At 42.7% G+C, this 17,290-nt stretch overlaps 1 protein-coding gene across 1 annotated transcript in view; it reads left to right on the top strand.

Annotated features, from left to right (window-relative positions):
• The window catches only part of CFTR (CF transmembrane conductance regulator), a 145,441-nt gene that overhangs the window by 69,659 nt on the left and 58,492 nt on the right, over positions 1-17,290 (top strand). The window contains exons 9-11 of the mRNA XM_053253764.1: positions 1,837-1,929; positions 3,873-4,055; positions 9,023-9,214. Coding sequence (XP_053109739.1) covers positions 1,837-1,929; positions 3,873-4,055; positions 9,023-9,214 — 468 coding nt within the window. The remainder of the gene's footprint in view (positions 1-1,836; positions 1,930-3,872; positions 4,056-9,022; positions 9,215-17,290) is intronic.

Here is a 17,290-nt window from a genome sequence, read left to right as displayed (position 1 = left end):
ATTTGTAGAGCTAGTTTTGATCTATTTCTCTACTGTGGTTATAAGGATATTCAGGTGCCTGAAATCATTGCTGACTTAAGCTGCAATTCTAAATAACACATGCTTAGATGGGCTGTTGAGATTGGGTGGGATTTGCTTTTGTGCAAGTGTTAGAGGATTGCAGCCTACATCTGAGCCACATCATTTGGGCAAGAAACAGTCCTTGGTTAATGCTGCTGATTTATGGAATAAATATCATTCAACAAAATGTAACATAAGCCACAATTTAACTGCAGTTAAGTACTTGCAAGTCTAAATGATTTCAACTGGAAAGAAAAGCATGCAGGTTAGCTTTGGGCAACATGGCCCTTTTAAAATGTATGATATGATTTCAGAATGCGGATTTATTTTACAAGCAAATGTTTCAAATATGTTTTGGAAGGATGCTTCTTATTCAAAGGTCAAGTATTTTTATTTTATTGAAAGAAAATAAAATTGGTGCTACCATCACTCTGTTTAAATAGCAGTGCATAATGGCATATGGGCACATTCATATATTAAATAAATACTGATGGTGGAATATGGATTCAATAAAACCACATGGAAGTTAACCATTTATTTCAGTATGAAGTGCACCATAATGCACTATACACACAAATAAAAGGCAAGATTAAAATGTAAAAGCTACAATGGAATATCCCTCAACAAATGTAAGTGGTAGGCTTAAACCACAGTATTGCACTGCCACAGTTGCTATTATTGCTTTGGTTTAAAGGGAAGTGAATGGTAAATGTGGCACCCATGGTAGTGGTCTGCCATAATGCCCTTGCAACAATGCCAAATCTGTCAGTATGTTACACCCTAAACTGCCACATCAGGTCTGAAGACTGGGTGGTAAGCCTTTATTACTGCAAACATGTACTGTACACTTATGTTATATAGTGGGCAGGTACATGTGATCCGCTGGCAGATTAGGAAGGGATCGGAAATTCCCAGGGAGTGTGTGCTTCCAGCAGGTGTTTCATCCGAACTCACCCACTTCCTGTTCCTGAGCCCTTTACCCAGCTTTCGCCCAACATCTGCCCAGCTTCTGTAACCAAGCTTCGAAGTTGGACAGAGATTGTTGGGTGAAAGTCAGGCAGAGGACTTGGAAACCAGTATTGTGTGGGTTTAGAAGACACACCTCCTGGGAACACACACTCACCAGAATCACTGGTTCCCTCCTACATACTTGTTGGCAGATCATGTGGACCTGTCTAATGAATGTAGTCCATTAGCCATTTGCTACATTACATATATGATTAGGGATTTTGCTTTAAAGTATATTAAAATGGACCCTAAGGCTAATCTAAGGATACAGGGAGGCATGTGGTATAGTGCACTCCCCATGAGCTTTCACCAACCAAGAATGCAGGTGAAGAATCACTTGCATTAATGTCCCTCCACATGGGAAGCTTGTCCTGAAGTCACAAGAAAGGACTTTACCAAGTCAATTTCTGCACATCCGAATTAACTTCGAGTTCATGCAGTTATTCTTAAGTTCACAAGCTTAAGCTTAAATTCTTGGTTAGTCATCTTTAATACATAGCGGAAAATGGATATGGTGAAGGAACCCAAAAGCAAAGGATGGGTTAGTGCTGATTCATATGCTCATGTTGCTTAACTTAAATAACTTAAAATGTCAGAAAGAAGACTAACCTGCAAGATGCATATTTATTGGCCTTTTCATCAATAATGTCCTTCTCTTAAAATACCAGGCATTAATTTATACCAGTATAACAGGAATTGACAAGAATTCCACATGCTATGTTATATTTATGTTTGTGCTTGGAAAAAAAATTTCAATTAAATTTACAGGATTTCTTACAAAAAGAGGAATACAAAACACTGGAATATAATTTAACAACTACTGGGCTTGAACTGGATAAAGTAACAGCCTTCTGGGATGAGGTAATATTGTCATCTTGTTTGAATTTACTATGTTCTTGGGGGTTTTTGGTTTTAAGATGGTGCATTTTGAGAGTATTCCTTTGTTTTACCTCCTTATTTTTGTGAGTGCCTGATTTGTATTTATAGCCACTTCCTATGAGTGAGTGAGTGTCCTTTCCAGGCACTAACCCTGTCCCTGTTTGTTTCAGTTCTTCTCTGTGTAACATGTAGAATCCATCCATCCATCCATTCATTCATTCATTCATTCATTCATTTTTTTTACATTTTTTACATTTCTAGACTGCCCCATCCAAAGACTCACAAACACCATTTAAGAACAAACTGCTTAAAACAATTCAGAACTATTTAAAACCAATTAAAACACTTTAAAACAATTTAAAAAGCCTTGGAAGACCAGGCCAAACAAGTATGTTTTTAGGGCCAACAACGAGCCTAAATTACAGATATATGCTGGGAGTGCATTCCATAGGCCAGGGGCAGCTACAGAGAAGGCCTGGCTCCGAGTCGCCACCAGATGTACTGGTGGTACCTGGAGAGTGACCTCTCCAGATGACTTCAGTGTGTGATGGGGATCATACAGAAGAAGGTGCTCTCTAAGGTAGCTAAGCCATTCAGGACTTTAAAGGTAATAACCAGCACTTTGTATGTTGCCCGAGTACATATTGGCAGCCGGTGCAACTGTTTTAAGACAGGCACAATATGGTCTCTCCGGGTTACCCCAGAGACCTATATGACTGCCGCATTTTGAACTAACTGAAGTTTCCAAACTATGTACAAAGGCAGCGGCAAGTAGAGCGCATTGCAATAATCGAGCCTGGAGGTTGCCAGCTGATGCACCACTGTTTTGAGATCATTCTACAGCCAAAGTTGATAGAAAGCTCCTGGCCATAGCCTCCAGCTGAGATACTAGGGTGAAGCCTGTATCCAAGAGCACTCCCAAGCTGTGTACCTGTTCCTTCTGCTAGAGTGTAGCACCCACCGCCGCCGCCAAGCCAGGCCACTGACTGGCCGCCAGGCGCCAGCAAAGCAATGGGGGGGCGCGGGCAGCGCGGAAGGGACCGCTCGTGGGGGAGGGGGCGCCGACGCGCTCCCTTGACTGCTGCAGCGCTGCTGCACTGAGCAGGAAACATTTGTATTAACAAAAAATTTAAAAAAATTTTTTTGTCATGGCGGCGCCCCCCATGTGACCAAAAAAGATGGCGCCCGGGGCACGTGCCCCCCCTGCCCCCCTATAGTTACGCCTCTGCTGCTAACCTTGTCTATTTGGTCATGTATTGCCGCGGCGCAGCTCCGCACCAAAGCAACACATGAGGAGACCCCTGCCAAGTGGCTGAAACAGGGAACTGAAACAAGTTCCTCCTGGAACTTCCGGAGGCCGCGTGGCCCCCGATCCCTGCAGTCCCCGCCATGATGGAGCCGGCAGTCATGTGGGCGGCCGATCTGGCTACCCAGGGCTGCCACCTTGATCGTCTGCAGGGAGAGCAGGCTAAGCCCACTCTCCCCGCTAACCTCCTTCCAGTAAGTCTCACTGATCGTGAGACTCGCCTCACTCTCTCTGTTGTATAGAGGAGTCCTGGCCTTGCCAGCAACTTACTGTTCAAAAATGCAAATATCACAGTGGAGACCCCATAAGTAGTACATACTTCCCATAAATATCCATAAATATCACCTACAATTTGGCCTCAATTTCCCCCTTCATGGTTATAGGGTTGCAGTCTGGGCTGTGCCCTTCTGGGTCTCTTTCCCGCTACAACCTAACAGAAACATATGTAATTATGTTTAAATGTGACAACATTATGGATATATATAAACAAAAACCAGTGTTGGGAAAATGGTGTGTTGCTCTTTTCTATAGAGATTGCAGGCATTTCACAGTAATATGTATTCATATGTCTACTTATTTCTGTTAGCTAATTTTCGGATTCCTCCCCCACTACACACAGGGATCTGGCGAACTCTTTGCAAAAGCAAAACAGGAAAATGTTGGTAGAAAAATATCAACTAGTAATAATGGCCTATTCTTCAGTAACTTCCCACTTCATTTTACACCTGTCCTTAAGGACATAAGCTTCAAAATTGAAAAGGGACAGTTGCTAGCTGTTGCGGGATCTACTGGAGCAGGCAAGGTATTTGAACAGATGCTAGAATGCTGAAATATATAATACTATCATTCAGAGAACTGTTTGGAAATATTTGTGATAATGAATATTTAGGATGTTCTTTTTACCTGTGGAAAGACAGGCAAGAATTAGACACTATCAAACATGAATGCTTGCCACTGAGAGTAGCAGCCTCACATCTCCCTCTCTTCTGCCCTGTGTCTATGACAATAATGTTTATGATATTATTGCACTGCAAGTTTCCTTAAGAGCACCTAATGAAATCCAGTGAGGTGGAGGAACTCGCGATATTAAATGGCCCACCACATAATGCATAGTGTTATGTCTCTGTAATGCTTTGCCCTAGACTGCTCCAGACTTGTAAGCAGCCCCGATGCTGTACAGAAGCAGCAGTTCTGCAAACAGCACGACCACAATTTTCCCTGTTTACTGCTATGGGGGAAATTGCAGTCATGTTTTTGTGCAACCGCTGCTTCTGAACAGGGCTGCTTATGGGTCCCCAGCAGTCCCAGGGCAGAGCACTACAGAGATGTAATGCTGGGCATCATATGAGCTAATATCATTCTATTGCATGTACTGTAGTTCTAGACATTTCAGAGAAAACAGAAACAGGAGTAGGTATAGGAAGAGACACAGGACCAATGCTTCTGGTGACAGCCACACATGTAACATCCAGTTGTGGCCATAGATTAACATCCAGTTGTGGCTATAGATTACATAGTGTTAAGATGACTGGGCAGGGTGTGTGTGCATGTACTAGATGTTTGACATGTGACCATAAAAGCAGCTAAACTATGCTTAAAATTAGGGGTCCCAAACTGAAATATGTGCAGTGCACTCTAATTCTTTGAAGAGTATTTCACCAAGAGAGTAGGTGTTCTGAAGAATTCATGTTCAGTTCCTCTTCTACCCATTCTCTGCCCCCATCTGTGTAAACTGCCCTGAGCCATTTTTGGAAGGGAGGTATAGAAATCAACCAACCAACCAATCAATCAATCATTCAAATAATTGGTAAATGAGAGCATGGCCCAGCAGTGGCTTCTCTTTCTTCTGCCCTTGACAGTGGGAGGAGATAGAGGTACTGCTGCTGCTGCCGTCACCGCCGAAAATTCCATCCCATTTACTGATGGGGAGGGTGCGAGAAACTGTTACTCACTGTCTGCTGCCAGTAAACCTGGGATGTATGGGAACTCAAAACATTTTTGGGGGACCAAGTGGAGACCCAAAATACTGAGGGTGTGTGTGTGTGTGTGTGTGTGTGTGTGTGTGTGTGTGTGTGTGTGTGTGTGTGTGTGTGTGTAGTGCAGGGATTTGCCCCAGGTCCCACAGTAACCTGGCACCAGAATGGTTGTCTCTCACCAGTTTATTGGCTTTAAAATAAAGTTGGCATTATTTATAAAAGAGCAACTGAAAGAAAGGGGGAGATTTGGCCATCTTAGTAGAACTTAATAAAATCTGAAACTTCAGTAGTAGTTTTCTACCTGTAAAGACCAAGTCATGGCCATGGACAGGCTTTTCCTCAAACAAAGTTTGGGGATGTGATCCTGCCCAAAGGTTACAATTTCTGATGAACAATACATAATAAATACAATTGTATCATTGTATTTTTCATCAAACTTAATAAATGCTTTAGTATTACTTCCATTTGTGCAAGGGGAAGGGGCAGTCTTCACTAATCCCCACTTTCTGCTGCAGTCCCCTATGCCACATGTCATTCTGTTTCAGAGTGTTCCCCAAACCTGAAGAGTAAATCTTCAGGGGTTTCAGAGGGAAGGGGGGGACTGGATAAAATAAATCATCTCTGGCATGAATGGAAGAATCCACTCCATTGAAAGTACCAGCCCTGACTCTGAAGGACATGTGGTCCTGGATAACTCATCAGCCCAGAGTTCAGCTTTAGGTTCTAAGGTCCCCAGTTATGTTACTATATTCCCATCTTTGTTAGGGATAGAAAGATTTAAAATGAAAGGTGTTTATATGAGTGTTTTACTATCTCAAGGCTTTTCTGCTTGGAAAACAGGAAATGGTGATTAGATTTACCATTCTTTTGACAACATGTATGATATTTCCTTACATTACTCAACTCTTTGATGCCCAATAAGTGCCACAAGGTTACTGCTAGTTACTCATTAACTTTGATATAGTAAGTGAGTACTAAAGTATCCATCAATAGTGAAGGGCTTTGAAGTTAATATGAATCACTAGTTATGCTTCTGTCTTGTTTTACCGAGGGAAAGATCAGGTCAAACCAAATGGTTGTAAATGATCGATGTACTAATAAAATTCTGATTGATCAAACCAGATTCTTAATGTGATTAATTAAAAACCCACACAAATAAATTATACTCTTCAAGGTTGCATTGACAACCATATCTTTGGGTTTATAATTAATTTGTCCTTCACATCTTGCCAAACTTGTCGGAGTTTGAGAAAGAAGTTTGGGCTTGCCAGGAAACATACAAGACTTTATGTCTCTCTGAATTGAGAGACTAAAATCTATATCTAGCATCAACTGGCAAGACTACTCTTCACACAATGCATATCATTGTGCATTTCAAACTATGTTGGAATTATCATGCACCTAACACTCTCTCCTTTCAAACTGTTTAGTATGAACATGTATTATGTTTTGTATGACAAGTTTTTTGGAGCACTTCTTTTAACTATTTTATGTTTGCTCATTCTGCAAAGTACTTAGTGCATAAGAAATTTAAGTTCCTAATTACAATATTAGAACATCTACCATTTTCAATATTTGTTTGATTTGGACCAGAATTTGAGACACTTCATCAGCCCCCTTTGTGACTATGTCTCAGGTACATTCACCTGATATGAGCTGCTTTGTTCTAAGAAATGAGAGGATAGCAATAGGATGATTCATTTATCTCAGGATGTCAGGCATAAATAAGATGGAGCTCCTCTGACTGCTGTGAGATGATTCTGTGGATATTAATTATCCACAACAGATGCCAATACTGTAGAATTTTGTTGTAGTATAAACAGAAGTATTGTGGAATTAGCAATGAGAATAGTAGTGCTTGCAAGCAGGAATGGCATTAGAGAATGGCATGGTTGGGCAGCTGCCAAGGATCCAGAGTTCTCAGAGGGAACCACTGTCAATCCCTAAAGGTACTTCTGTGACTTCTATGCAGTGGTGATTGAACAATAGGGATGTGCGAACCGGTTCAAATCCAAACCGGGGTGGTTCGGCGGTTCAGATGGGCTGCAGATTCGAACCGAACCGGGGGTGGTTCGATTCAGACCGGTTCAGACCGGTTCGGATTGGTTAGGACACCCAAAAACTGGTAGAATGGTAGCTGGAACCCAGGGGTACCTGTCACCCAAAGCAATCAGACACTCGTACGATTTTTTTTATGAATTTTTGAAAATCATTTTTATTTTTTTCTCATAGGATATAATGGGACTCGAACCAGGCCATTATTCCTTATTGTGGAGCTCCCATGGGTGCCAACAACCATGTAAACCCTGAACCAATCAGACACCCCTATGATCTTTTATGAATATTTGAAATATTTTTAATTATTTTTCTCATTGAGTATAATGGGACCCGAACCAATCCATATCCCCTATTGTGGAGCACCTAGGGGCACAAAAGTGGGGTGGGTGGTAGACAGACAGGGGTGCCTATCACCCAAAAAAATCCCAAGGCAATTGGACACTCCTCTGATTATTGGTGAATTGTTAAAGTATTTTTGAATTCCTCATAGAGAATAATTAGGATTGTATCAAATGTATAGCTTCACATTGGAGGGGAAGGGTTGTCGTAGAGTGGAGTGTGGTGGCTGGTAGTTCCTAGGGTGGGCAAGGAAGCTATCAGAATTACTTGAAAGGAATTGGGCAAAGGGGTGATTTTTAAGTGATTTTTGAAGTTTACGCGTCTTTAAGGTTTTTCTCCATAAAGAAGCATGGAGGTGTCAGGAAATGTATAGCTTCACGTCAGGGGCAAAAGGGTGGCCTAAAGCAGTGTGGGGTTGGTGGTAGTGCCAGGTAGGGGCAAGGAAGCTACCTGAATTTTTCCAAAGGATTTGGGCAGAGGGCTGATTTTTGGTTAATTGTTGAAGTTTACGCGTCTTTAAGGTTTTTCCTCATAATAAGTTATAATGGAGCTTTCAGCAGCCCCATAAGTATTGAGTGTGGATTCTATGATAGCATATTAGAGTGGATTCATGGTGTCTCATTGAAAATCTCATTTGCTATCATAGAATCCACACTCAATACCTCAGAAACAACAGAACCTTTACTCCATGGGTTAGAAACCCATGGGGGTGGTTGGCACCCTATGTGCACTACACCACCACTTGCTCTGGGCCACCCCAGAACCTGGTTCGAGTCCCATTATATCCTATGAGAAAAAAAATAATTTTCAAAAATTCATAAAAAATCGTATGAGTGTCCGATTGCTTTGGGGTTTGGGTGACAGGTACCCCTGGGTACCAGCTACCATCCTACCAATTTTTGGGTGTCTGGTCCAAACCGGTCCGATCCGGTTCAGATCCGAACCGAACCAGAGGGTGGTTCGAACAAAACCAAAACCGAACCACCCCCTCCTGGTTCGGACCTGGTTCGGATCTGAACCGAACCAGGCAAACCGGTTTTGTGCACATCCCTATTGAACAATTATCTTGACCAAGAGAGTTACTCTCTCATTACCTTCTCTCTTCCATTCACAAAGCTTCCATTTGTGCATGAGTGCACTAGGAGGAGACACCAACAGAGCATGACTTCTTTTGCTTCCCTATTTGTCCCATCAGCACCAGAAACACCCACCCACACCACCACCAAGGAGGGTAAACCCCACTTAGATGGACCACCAGGTAGAGGAAGCCCATAGAAGGCAGTTCACTGAAGGACTCCTCAAACCTGGAGCCAGCACTGCTGATAAACACATTTGTAGGTTTTGTGCAGATTTCCTTTGCAAAACATTAAATAATATTGTTACTTTCAATGAACAGACTTCTCTCTTGATGTTGATCATGGGAGAACTGGAACCTTTGGAAGGTAAAATCAAGCACAGTGGAAGAATTTCCTTTTGCTCTCAAGTATCCTGGATCATGCCTGGAACAATTAAAGAAAACATCATCTTTGGGGTTTCCTATGATGAATTCCGATACAAGAGCGTCCTCAAAGCCTGTCAATTACAAGAGGTTAGTCTTAAATGGTTTTGTCTTGCTGGTGGCAAATCAAAGTAGCTCTAAAACCTCTAGCAAAGGGTATAGCTAGCTACAGTGGTGTACAAGGAGGGTTGATTCAAATAACTTAAATATGCCTTTTCATAATTCAAACATGCAAGACAAATATATGTGAATTGCCTTGTTTAGGAGATTTAGGGGATTACTCTTTTAAAGATAAAATTATTTGTTGCTGAAAGTAGGCATGTTCTCAGTATATACAGTATTTTGGTTGAATAAATGGTTCAACATCTGTTCAGATCACAGACCAACCACTATATAGATGTATAATGATTATTTATTTACATTAATTAGCTTACGAATTAGCCGCTCTCAAGTTAAGGATAACAAATACATAAATAGATAATTGCAGTTAATTGAAAAAGTCAGTTTGACTTGATATTTTAGAATATGCCTCTGAAAAATATAGTTCTGTGAATCTACAAATAGTTTAGATAACAGCCTTATTTAGATGTTAATTTAAAGGCACTGTACTCACCTAATGGCGCAGTGGAGAAATTACTTGACCAGCAAGCCAAAGGTTGCCAGTTCGAATCCCCACTGGAATGGTTCCCAGACTATGGGAAACACCTATATTGGGCAGCAGCGATATAGGAAGATGCTGAAAGGCATCATCTCATCCTGCGCAGGAGATGACAATGGTAAACCCCTCCTGTATTCTTCCAAAGATAACCACAGGGCTCTGTGGTCTCCAGGAGTCGACACCGACTCAATGGCACACTTTACCTTTACTCACGTATGGCATCTCAAATGGGGTTGGAAGTCCTGCCTCAGCCCCGTCACTCAGCCCCGCAGCCCACCACTCACAATTACTGTGGTGTTCATCTGAAGAGGTGAACGCCATATCCATTATGGTGGGCACTTCCTTGATTGTGAGGCTGGGGCCTCCTGGTCATGGAAGCCTCTGCCATGGTGGATACAGTGTTTCCCTGTTCAGACAAACACCACAGTAACCGTGAGTGGTGGGGCTGAGGCAGGACTTCCGGCAGGACTTCTGTGTTTGGAATTGGAAACTGCACTGTGAGTGTCCACCTGTAAATTATGTTAACCAAACAGACCATTAACATGTGCAAGAGGGAAAATGTAATATCTGAACCAGCTGTTTTGTACATTTTTTAATATTTGAGGCAGCAGACTACCTATGGCCAGTAGAAAAGTGAAAAGCTGAACCATCCCCACCTGTATCCATGCCTTGACTAGTTAGGCATCTTCAGGTTAAGAAGCTAGGTCCAATCTCCTTTGGCTGTAATCCATTCTTCAAGAATGTATCACTACATTTCACTTGAGAAATAACAGAAGATATGTGAGGTAGCTTTATCAAATACAATTATGCATTGATGGAAGTAGAAGCAAATAGCTTACATAACTCTCTGGATATGAGATATCAGAATAAAATGTTCACTTTATAGGACAGCATGAAGCACATTCTTCAGGGTGGAGCATTTTACTTGTTAAACTCTGATTTAGTGCATACAAAGTTGAAAGATCTCTGGAAGCACTTAAAAAAAAACCCAACACTGTTTGGCAGATATGTATGACAGAGTGTGTTTGTTTCTTTCAAAGAAATTACCGTGGGTTTTTACTGCATTTTTTGAAGTACGTATAGAAGTCATTCACACAAGCAAAAACTGTGATCTGCCCTGGTATGGGAGCTGTGTGTGCTCCCAATTTCCGGCTGTGTGGGGTGCAAACAGCTAGGTAGGAGGAGAGAGAAGTGACTGTGTGGAAGCAAAGTAGAGGAAAACCTAGGAAGCTTTTCCTCCTACCTTGCTTCCAAACAATCCCTTCTCCCTCCTCCTAGCTAGTTGTTTGCACCCACACAACTGAAAGTTGGGAGTACATACAGCTCCCAAACCTGGGTAGAACATAGTTTTCATTTGTGTGAATGACCTCATAGAATTTCACTAGGGGTGCTGAACCCATTGTATTTGACATCCATGTTGAGTACAGCATTTAAGAACAGTCCTTGCCATATGATCTTAAAAAGCCCCCAAGGCTAGAAAAAAGCAAACCCAAAAGAAATGTAGTGATATGTCTAGGAGAAGTGAACTCTGAGGAGAAGGCACAAGAGCCTCAGCTTTCTCTCTAAGACAGGGGTGCACCTAGGTAATTTTGGTGCCCGGTCCTGAAGGGCTTCAGAGGGCCGTCCACTGCGTGCCCTCCTTCCCATTTAAAAAAAAAGATACCATACCTCCCCCCGCCATTGCTCCTTTCTCCTGGGGGCCCCCAAATGATCTGGGAGCCTTCCCATAGCCCTGCCGCTCCTGCCCCACCACCACTGCTGCCCTACCACACCACTGCCCGCTGCTGCCTGACCATGTCACTGCCCCATGCTATTTTCCCCTCTTCACTACCTGGGGTGTGTGTGGGGGGGTGGTGGTGAGCCGAGCAGAACAGGCAATGGCCACACACCCCATGGTGGCGGCCGTAAGTGGACCTCCTTGGCTGGTGCACCTGCGCAGTTTGAGTATGGAGTGTTGCATGCCCATGATGTCACAGGCATGCAACACTCCATACTCGAACTGTGCCGGTGCACCGGCCGAGGAGGTCCACCTGTGGTGGCTGCCACCACAGGGGTGGTGGTGGCCGTGGCCTGCTCTGCTCAGCTCACCCCCCACCCCACCCCCAGCAGTGAAGAGGGGAAAATAGTGGCGGGGCAGCAGTGGCAATGGGGCAGAGCAGCAGGAGGGCAGGGCTATGGGGAGGCTGCCCAGGAGGCCATGGACCTGGTCCTCAAGGTCCATGGCTAAATGCACCTCTGCTATAAGAACAACCAAGAGGACATGAGGAAGGCTTCTGTAGACTGTGATCAGCACTCTTGCAGACCTTGAGAAACTGTGAACTAGCTGAGAAGTTAGGAAATATATCCAGAGGAAAAATATCGCTAATTTAAGATTTGGAGTTCAAGATAATCTATTACACTATTGAGTAATGCTTCCAAAGGCTAATTGTTCAGTTAGATTTGCCCCTTTATTCTGGCTGGCACTTGTTTAGTGTCGTCTTTCAGTCTTAGGGTTCAATATTCATTTCTCAGCTTGAGGGCCAAACCAAATGTTACATTAAATATGTACTTTGCCCTGTATTGTTGCCCTTTTAAAAGTTAAATAGGAGCCATGTGGGGGGATCAGGACAAAGACTGTGATGCACAGGGTGGGGTTATTTGACCCTTTCCCCACATGCTGTGGCCCCAACAAAATTTCTCCCCTAAGCTGGTATTAGTCCAGGAGAAAAGCAAACCAGGTTTCAATAGTATATATCAGGGATTCTCAGCGTTGTGTCCCCAGAAGTTATTGGACTTCAACTCCCATAATCCCTTGCCCCAGTGGCCTTTGGTTGGTGATTATGGGAATTGAAGTCCAATAGGTATATATAATCAGCACGTTGGGGGGTTTTAAGCAGCTGTTAAGGAATGAACTCAGATTACAGTAATGGGTGGAACTGTTTGAGACAAGATCAGTCAGTTGAAGGGTGAGAAGTGATAAGGCATGTATAGGAGCTGGGGTTAATGCACAGTTGCCCTTTACAAAAACTGTCTGATATTGTGTAGTACTGGATGCCTGAGAGAAACAGCAGGGAAATGGTGCCCTGGATATTCCTGGAACATTTGCAGGGTCAGAAACATTTTATGCCTCATTCTTCAGCCTGTGTTCATTCGTCAGCCATTCATTTTAAATTATTCAACTGAATAAACAATTCTTTACTGTAGGCTTATTCAAGGGGTTAGCGCAACATGTGAAATAATTCTTGTAAAGTCAGCATCTAAGAAACTTCTAGCTGACATCCCTACTGACACACCTAAAGTAAACATATTATCTGATTTGAGAGATACCCACAAAGATAAATGTTTAACAGTACCTTCAGAAGGTCTTTGTTGTGTGTTGAAACCACATAGTACAAAGGCCCCAGTTCAGCCGTATATAAGAAGCTGCTGCTTCTTTAAACACAAACGCATACATTGATTTTCAGGGACCTAAAGATGTTCTGGAAGAAGAGACATAGTACCCATTTGGCCTATTGCTTAGTTGTACAGCAACAAGTAGCCTTATCTGTTCCAGAGGACAATATATATGACCATTGTTCATTCCTATGCAATTTCTTGTAGAAGTGTTAGCAAATCTTAAATGTTCCATTGCTTATCAGGATAACTGAGATAAAACATGCAATCCTGCCAAGTGTCAACCCAACCTCTTTCCTTCAAATTCAGCTCAGCTAGTTCGATTAATAATCAGTAAAGGAACAAGTACTTTAAATGGGGGGTGGGGTAGACTCGGAAGGGACTGTCACTCAGAAAAAGTGTACACACAAAGTTCCGGCAGAAGTCTGCTGCAGCTTTCAATAAAGGACCTTAAGTAGCATGATTTGAAAGATCTGGGAGAATTAATATTGAACTGGCCCAAGTGCCCTCCCCTCCTGAGATGGCAGAATGCCACTCCACCTGCGCAGCAGCATGCTGCATCAAATACTACCTGAGGCAGTGCATCACCTCTCTTCCCTTCCCTGGCAGTATGCACCCCTTCCCTTTTCTTATCTGGCCACCACTACTGCTGCTGCTCCTCCTTCTCCCACTCCTGGATTTTAAAAAGGAAGTGGGGGACAGAATAGAAGAGGAAATGAGGTGAAGAAGAAAGCGATGTATGAAAGCATTGGTCTAGCTCAGGGTTTCTTAACCTTGGGTCCCCAGATGTTGTTGGACTACAACTCCCAGAATCCCTAGACATGGCCTTTGTGGCTGGGAATTCTGGGAGTTGTAGTCCAACAACATCTGGGGGCCCAAGGTTAAGAAACCCTGGTCTAGCTCATCACACTACGCTTGACACTACTCATCACACTACTCCTCCACACTTCCTTTTCTGCTCCATTTCCCTCCTCCTTTTTAAAGTACAGGGAATGTGAGAAGCAACAGCAGTGGTGGCTGGCATGCTGCCAGGTAAAGGGGAGGGGCACCAGATGTATTCTGGCACATGAGGAGGGTTTTTAAAGGGACCCTGACATAAAAGTTTTATTGCCAGTCTGCCCTGTTGTTTCAGGAAGTTGTTTCAAGATGAATTACACCCTTTGTAGCAAAATTCAGGTTTGAATTCAATCTGATCTGACTTTGACAATTTTGGATTTGGATTATATTTGTATTTATTATTATTATTATTAATTTATTACACTTATATCCCACTCTTCCTCCAAGGAGATCAGAGTTCGAATACCCATTCAAATTCTGTACAAGGTTACTTGGTGTACATGGTTATTTTTATCCTCATAACAACAGAGAGAGAGAGAGAGAGAGAGAGAGAGAGAGAGTCCTGCCCATGTGGACTTCATGTGTTCCAGATTTCATAACTCTATACGTCTATCTGTTCCGGAAATATAAAAAGTGGGAGGGGCATGCTGTTACCCCTTTTCATGAAGGCAGATTCCTCTACATGCTGGTGGAATGATGGTCCAAGGAGGATCTTAATTTTCAGAAGTTTTTGTAAAGTACTGGCTTGCACCAAGCCCAATTTCACAATTTTTAGCCCTTTACAAAATTTTCAAAAAATCCCCAAAAATAAGATTATTGTCCAACTCCCTTTAAATTTACTACAGAGGGCCTGACCTCCTTCCCAACATGTTTGGTATGTTTCAAGGCTCTAGACCAAGTGGTGATTTTTTGTTATCTTTTTGATTTCCCTATTTACCTTTAGGGGGGAAATGATGCCGTTTTATGAATTCCAAAATTCTGAAGTATTTCTGAAATTAATTTTGATATTTTAGAATTAATTCTGACTTTGCCAATCTGATTTTCAGGGAACTCCTATTTTACTGATTTTCACCAAGTTGGGGCAATTTTGGATAAAATCCAAATTTTTGAATCTGAATTTGCACTGACCTACCAAGGACTTCCCAGGAGCAAGACAATTCTGGGTTATGGTGTTTATGTTCCATTTTGCCTGAAGTTCCTTCATCTGCTGCTTGTGGATTGCTCAGAGCCATCTGGTTGGCCACTGTGAAAAACAGAATGCTGGATTAGATATGCCAGATAGGTTCTTATGTTCTGTCCTTCAGCAAGCTGCTGAACTACAAGTCCAGGTCAAACTCTTAGATAGTGCTTTAACTTGATTTGTAGTTTGACTTCTAGTTCAGGTTTCCTGGCAGGAACATGTTGGTTTCATGGTTAGAAATTCTTTTCTGCTTTGGGTGTGGTGTGGCACAGTTGAGTTTGTATGGGTGGGGGAAGAAAATCAGTCTGACTCAAAACACTGAGAAGATGGGACAACATCCAAGATACAGCAATGAAATATCTGTTTTATAGATGGTAAAAGTAGAGGGAAGCAGAAAGGTGGTTGTGGAGAAGAAAACACTTAACCAAATGATATATATGTAATAATGTAATAATAAAAATGGATGCTTTCAATTTTATAAATGATATTAGGCTATTTTATTCATAAGCTTTCACGCTATTACAGTGTTGAGATAAAATTTTAACTGGCAATTTTCACAGGCTTGGCAAGATCTACAGCTGAGTTCTGTAGTATTTTAAATATAGCTAGCTGGCCCTGCGAAGAAAATATGCACCCTAGATCTCCATATCTCACCCCTCCCCAGACAATCTGGCTCCAGCCCTGCCTCCCCCACCATGCTTAAGCCTCTCCCTGCCATCCAGGATGGCAGTGGTGGCAAAACTTTCTCCACTCCCCTCACAACTCTCTCTCTCTCCCCCCACAACTCCCTCCCTCCCTCCCTCCCTCCCACAACTCTCTCTCTCCCCCCCCCAATAATTCTCGCTCTCCCCTCACAACTTTCTCACTCTCTCCCCACCTCTCTCCCCCCCCACAATTCTCTCTCACTCTCCCCACAACTCTCTCTCTCTTGCTCCCCCCACAATTCTCTCTCACTCTCCCCACAACTCTCTCTCTCTTGCTCCCCCGCAAATCTCTCTCTCTCCTTCCCACAACTCTCTCTTGTTCTCCCCCCACAACACTCTCCCTCCCTCAACAACTCTCTTTCCTCCCACAATTTCTCACAACTCTCCCCCACAACTCTCTCTCTTACTCTTCCCCATCCGTTAGCCTCCCCACTCCCATTCCCTTCATAGGGACAGCAGCATTGCGGCAGCATAGGTTGGTTCTTACCGCCAGTCTCTGTTGCATCACCCGGCCAAGTCTCCTCATGAGGAGGATGGCCAATTTGGGCAGGAGAAAGCACCAAGGGCTGGCCTGCATCTCCCTGCTGAGTCTCCTCACAAGGAGAACGGCCGGGCTGGAGCATCCCTTCCAGCCTGCATGGACGGCCTTCAGTGTGCTCTTCCATCCTGGCCATCCTCTTCACGAGGAGACTCAGCAGGGAGACCACTACTCAATGTCTCTTCTTTCTTCCTTGTTGCCATAGCTCCTCCTCCTCAGTCCTCCCTCCCTCCTCCTCAGCAGCTGCCCCTCCGTCATCTGCTCAACCCTACTCCATTCCTTCTCTCCTTGGACAACTCTCAGGAGATGTGCCATGTACCACGGGATGTTCGACATATGGTCCTAAGGCTTTTAAATATATAGATTTTATTATTAATAAAAATATTAATACAGATTCATCATTCACACATTTACACTTATGTAGTACAAATAATCAAAATAACGTGTACAATCTTACCACTTTAGAATAAATATTAATGATTAAATCATTAATCATTAAAATATATAATATACTGTACAATCTCAAAACTGTCTTCAGTAAATATGAATGACAGAAAGTATATTTCAAAGTGACCTTACAAAATGGAAAAACATTTATAAGACTTATCTATATTATATTGAGATTTCCAGTAATCAAAAAGGGCTGCCACTCAGTATAAAATTTTTATACTGTCTTATTATGTTTTATCTGTTTTTCTTTATGCATGCTATTATGCTTTATGCTGTTTTTAAAATATTTTAATGTGTGTTATGACCTGTGGTTACAACAATACATTTATTACTTACAACATAGGTTTATTCTGTCTGCCATCATGTAAATGAACAAACTCATCAATTTAGTTCACTTTGCTATTTGCCACACTTTACCAATCCATTA

The sequence above is a fragment of the Hemicordylus capensis genome, chromosome 5 (genome assembly GCF_027244095.1).
Source record: "Hemicordylus capensis ecotype Gifberg chromosome 5, rHemCap1.1.pri, whole genome shotgun sequence".
In the NCBI taxonomy this organism is placed as follows: Eukaryota; Metazoa; Chordata; class Lepidosauria; order Squamata; family Cordylidae; genus Hemicordylus; species Hemicordylus capensis.
Note: the sequence above shows the minus strand (reverse complement) of the source record. Positions and strands in the feature narration are given on the sequence as shown.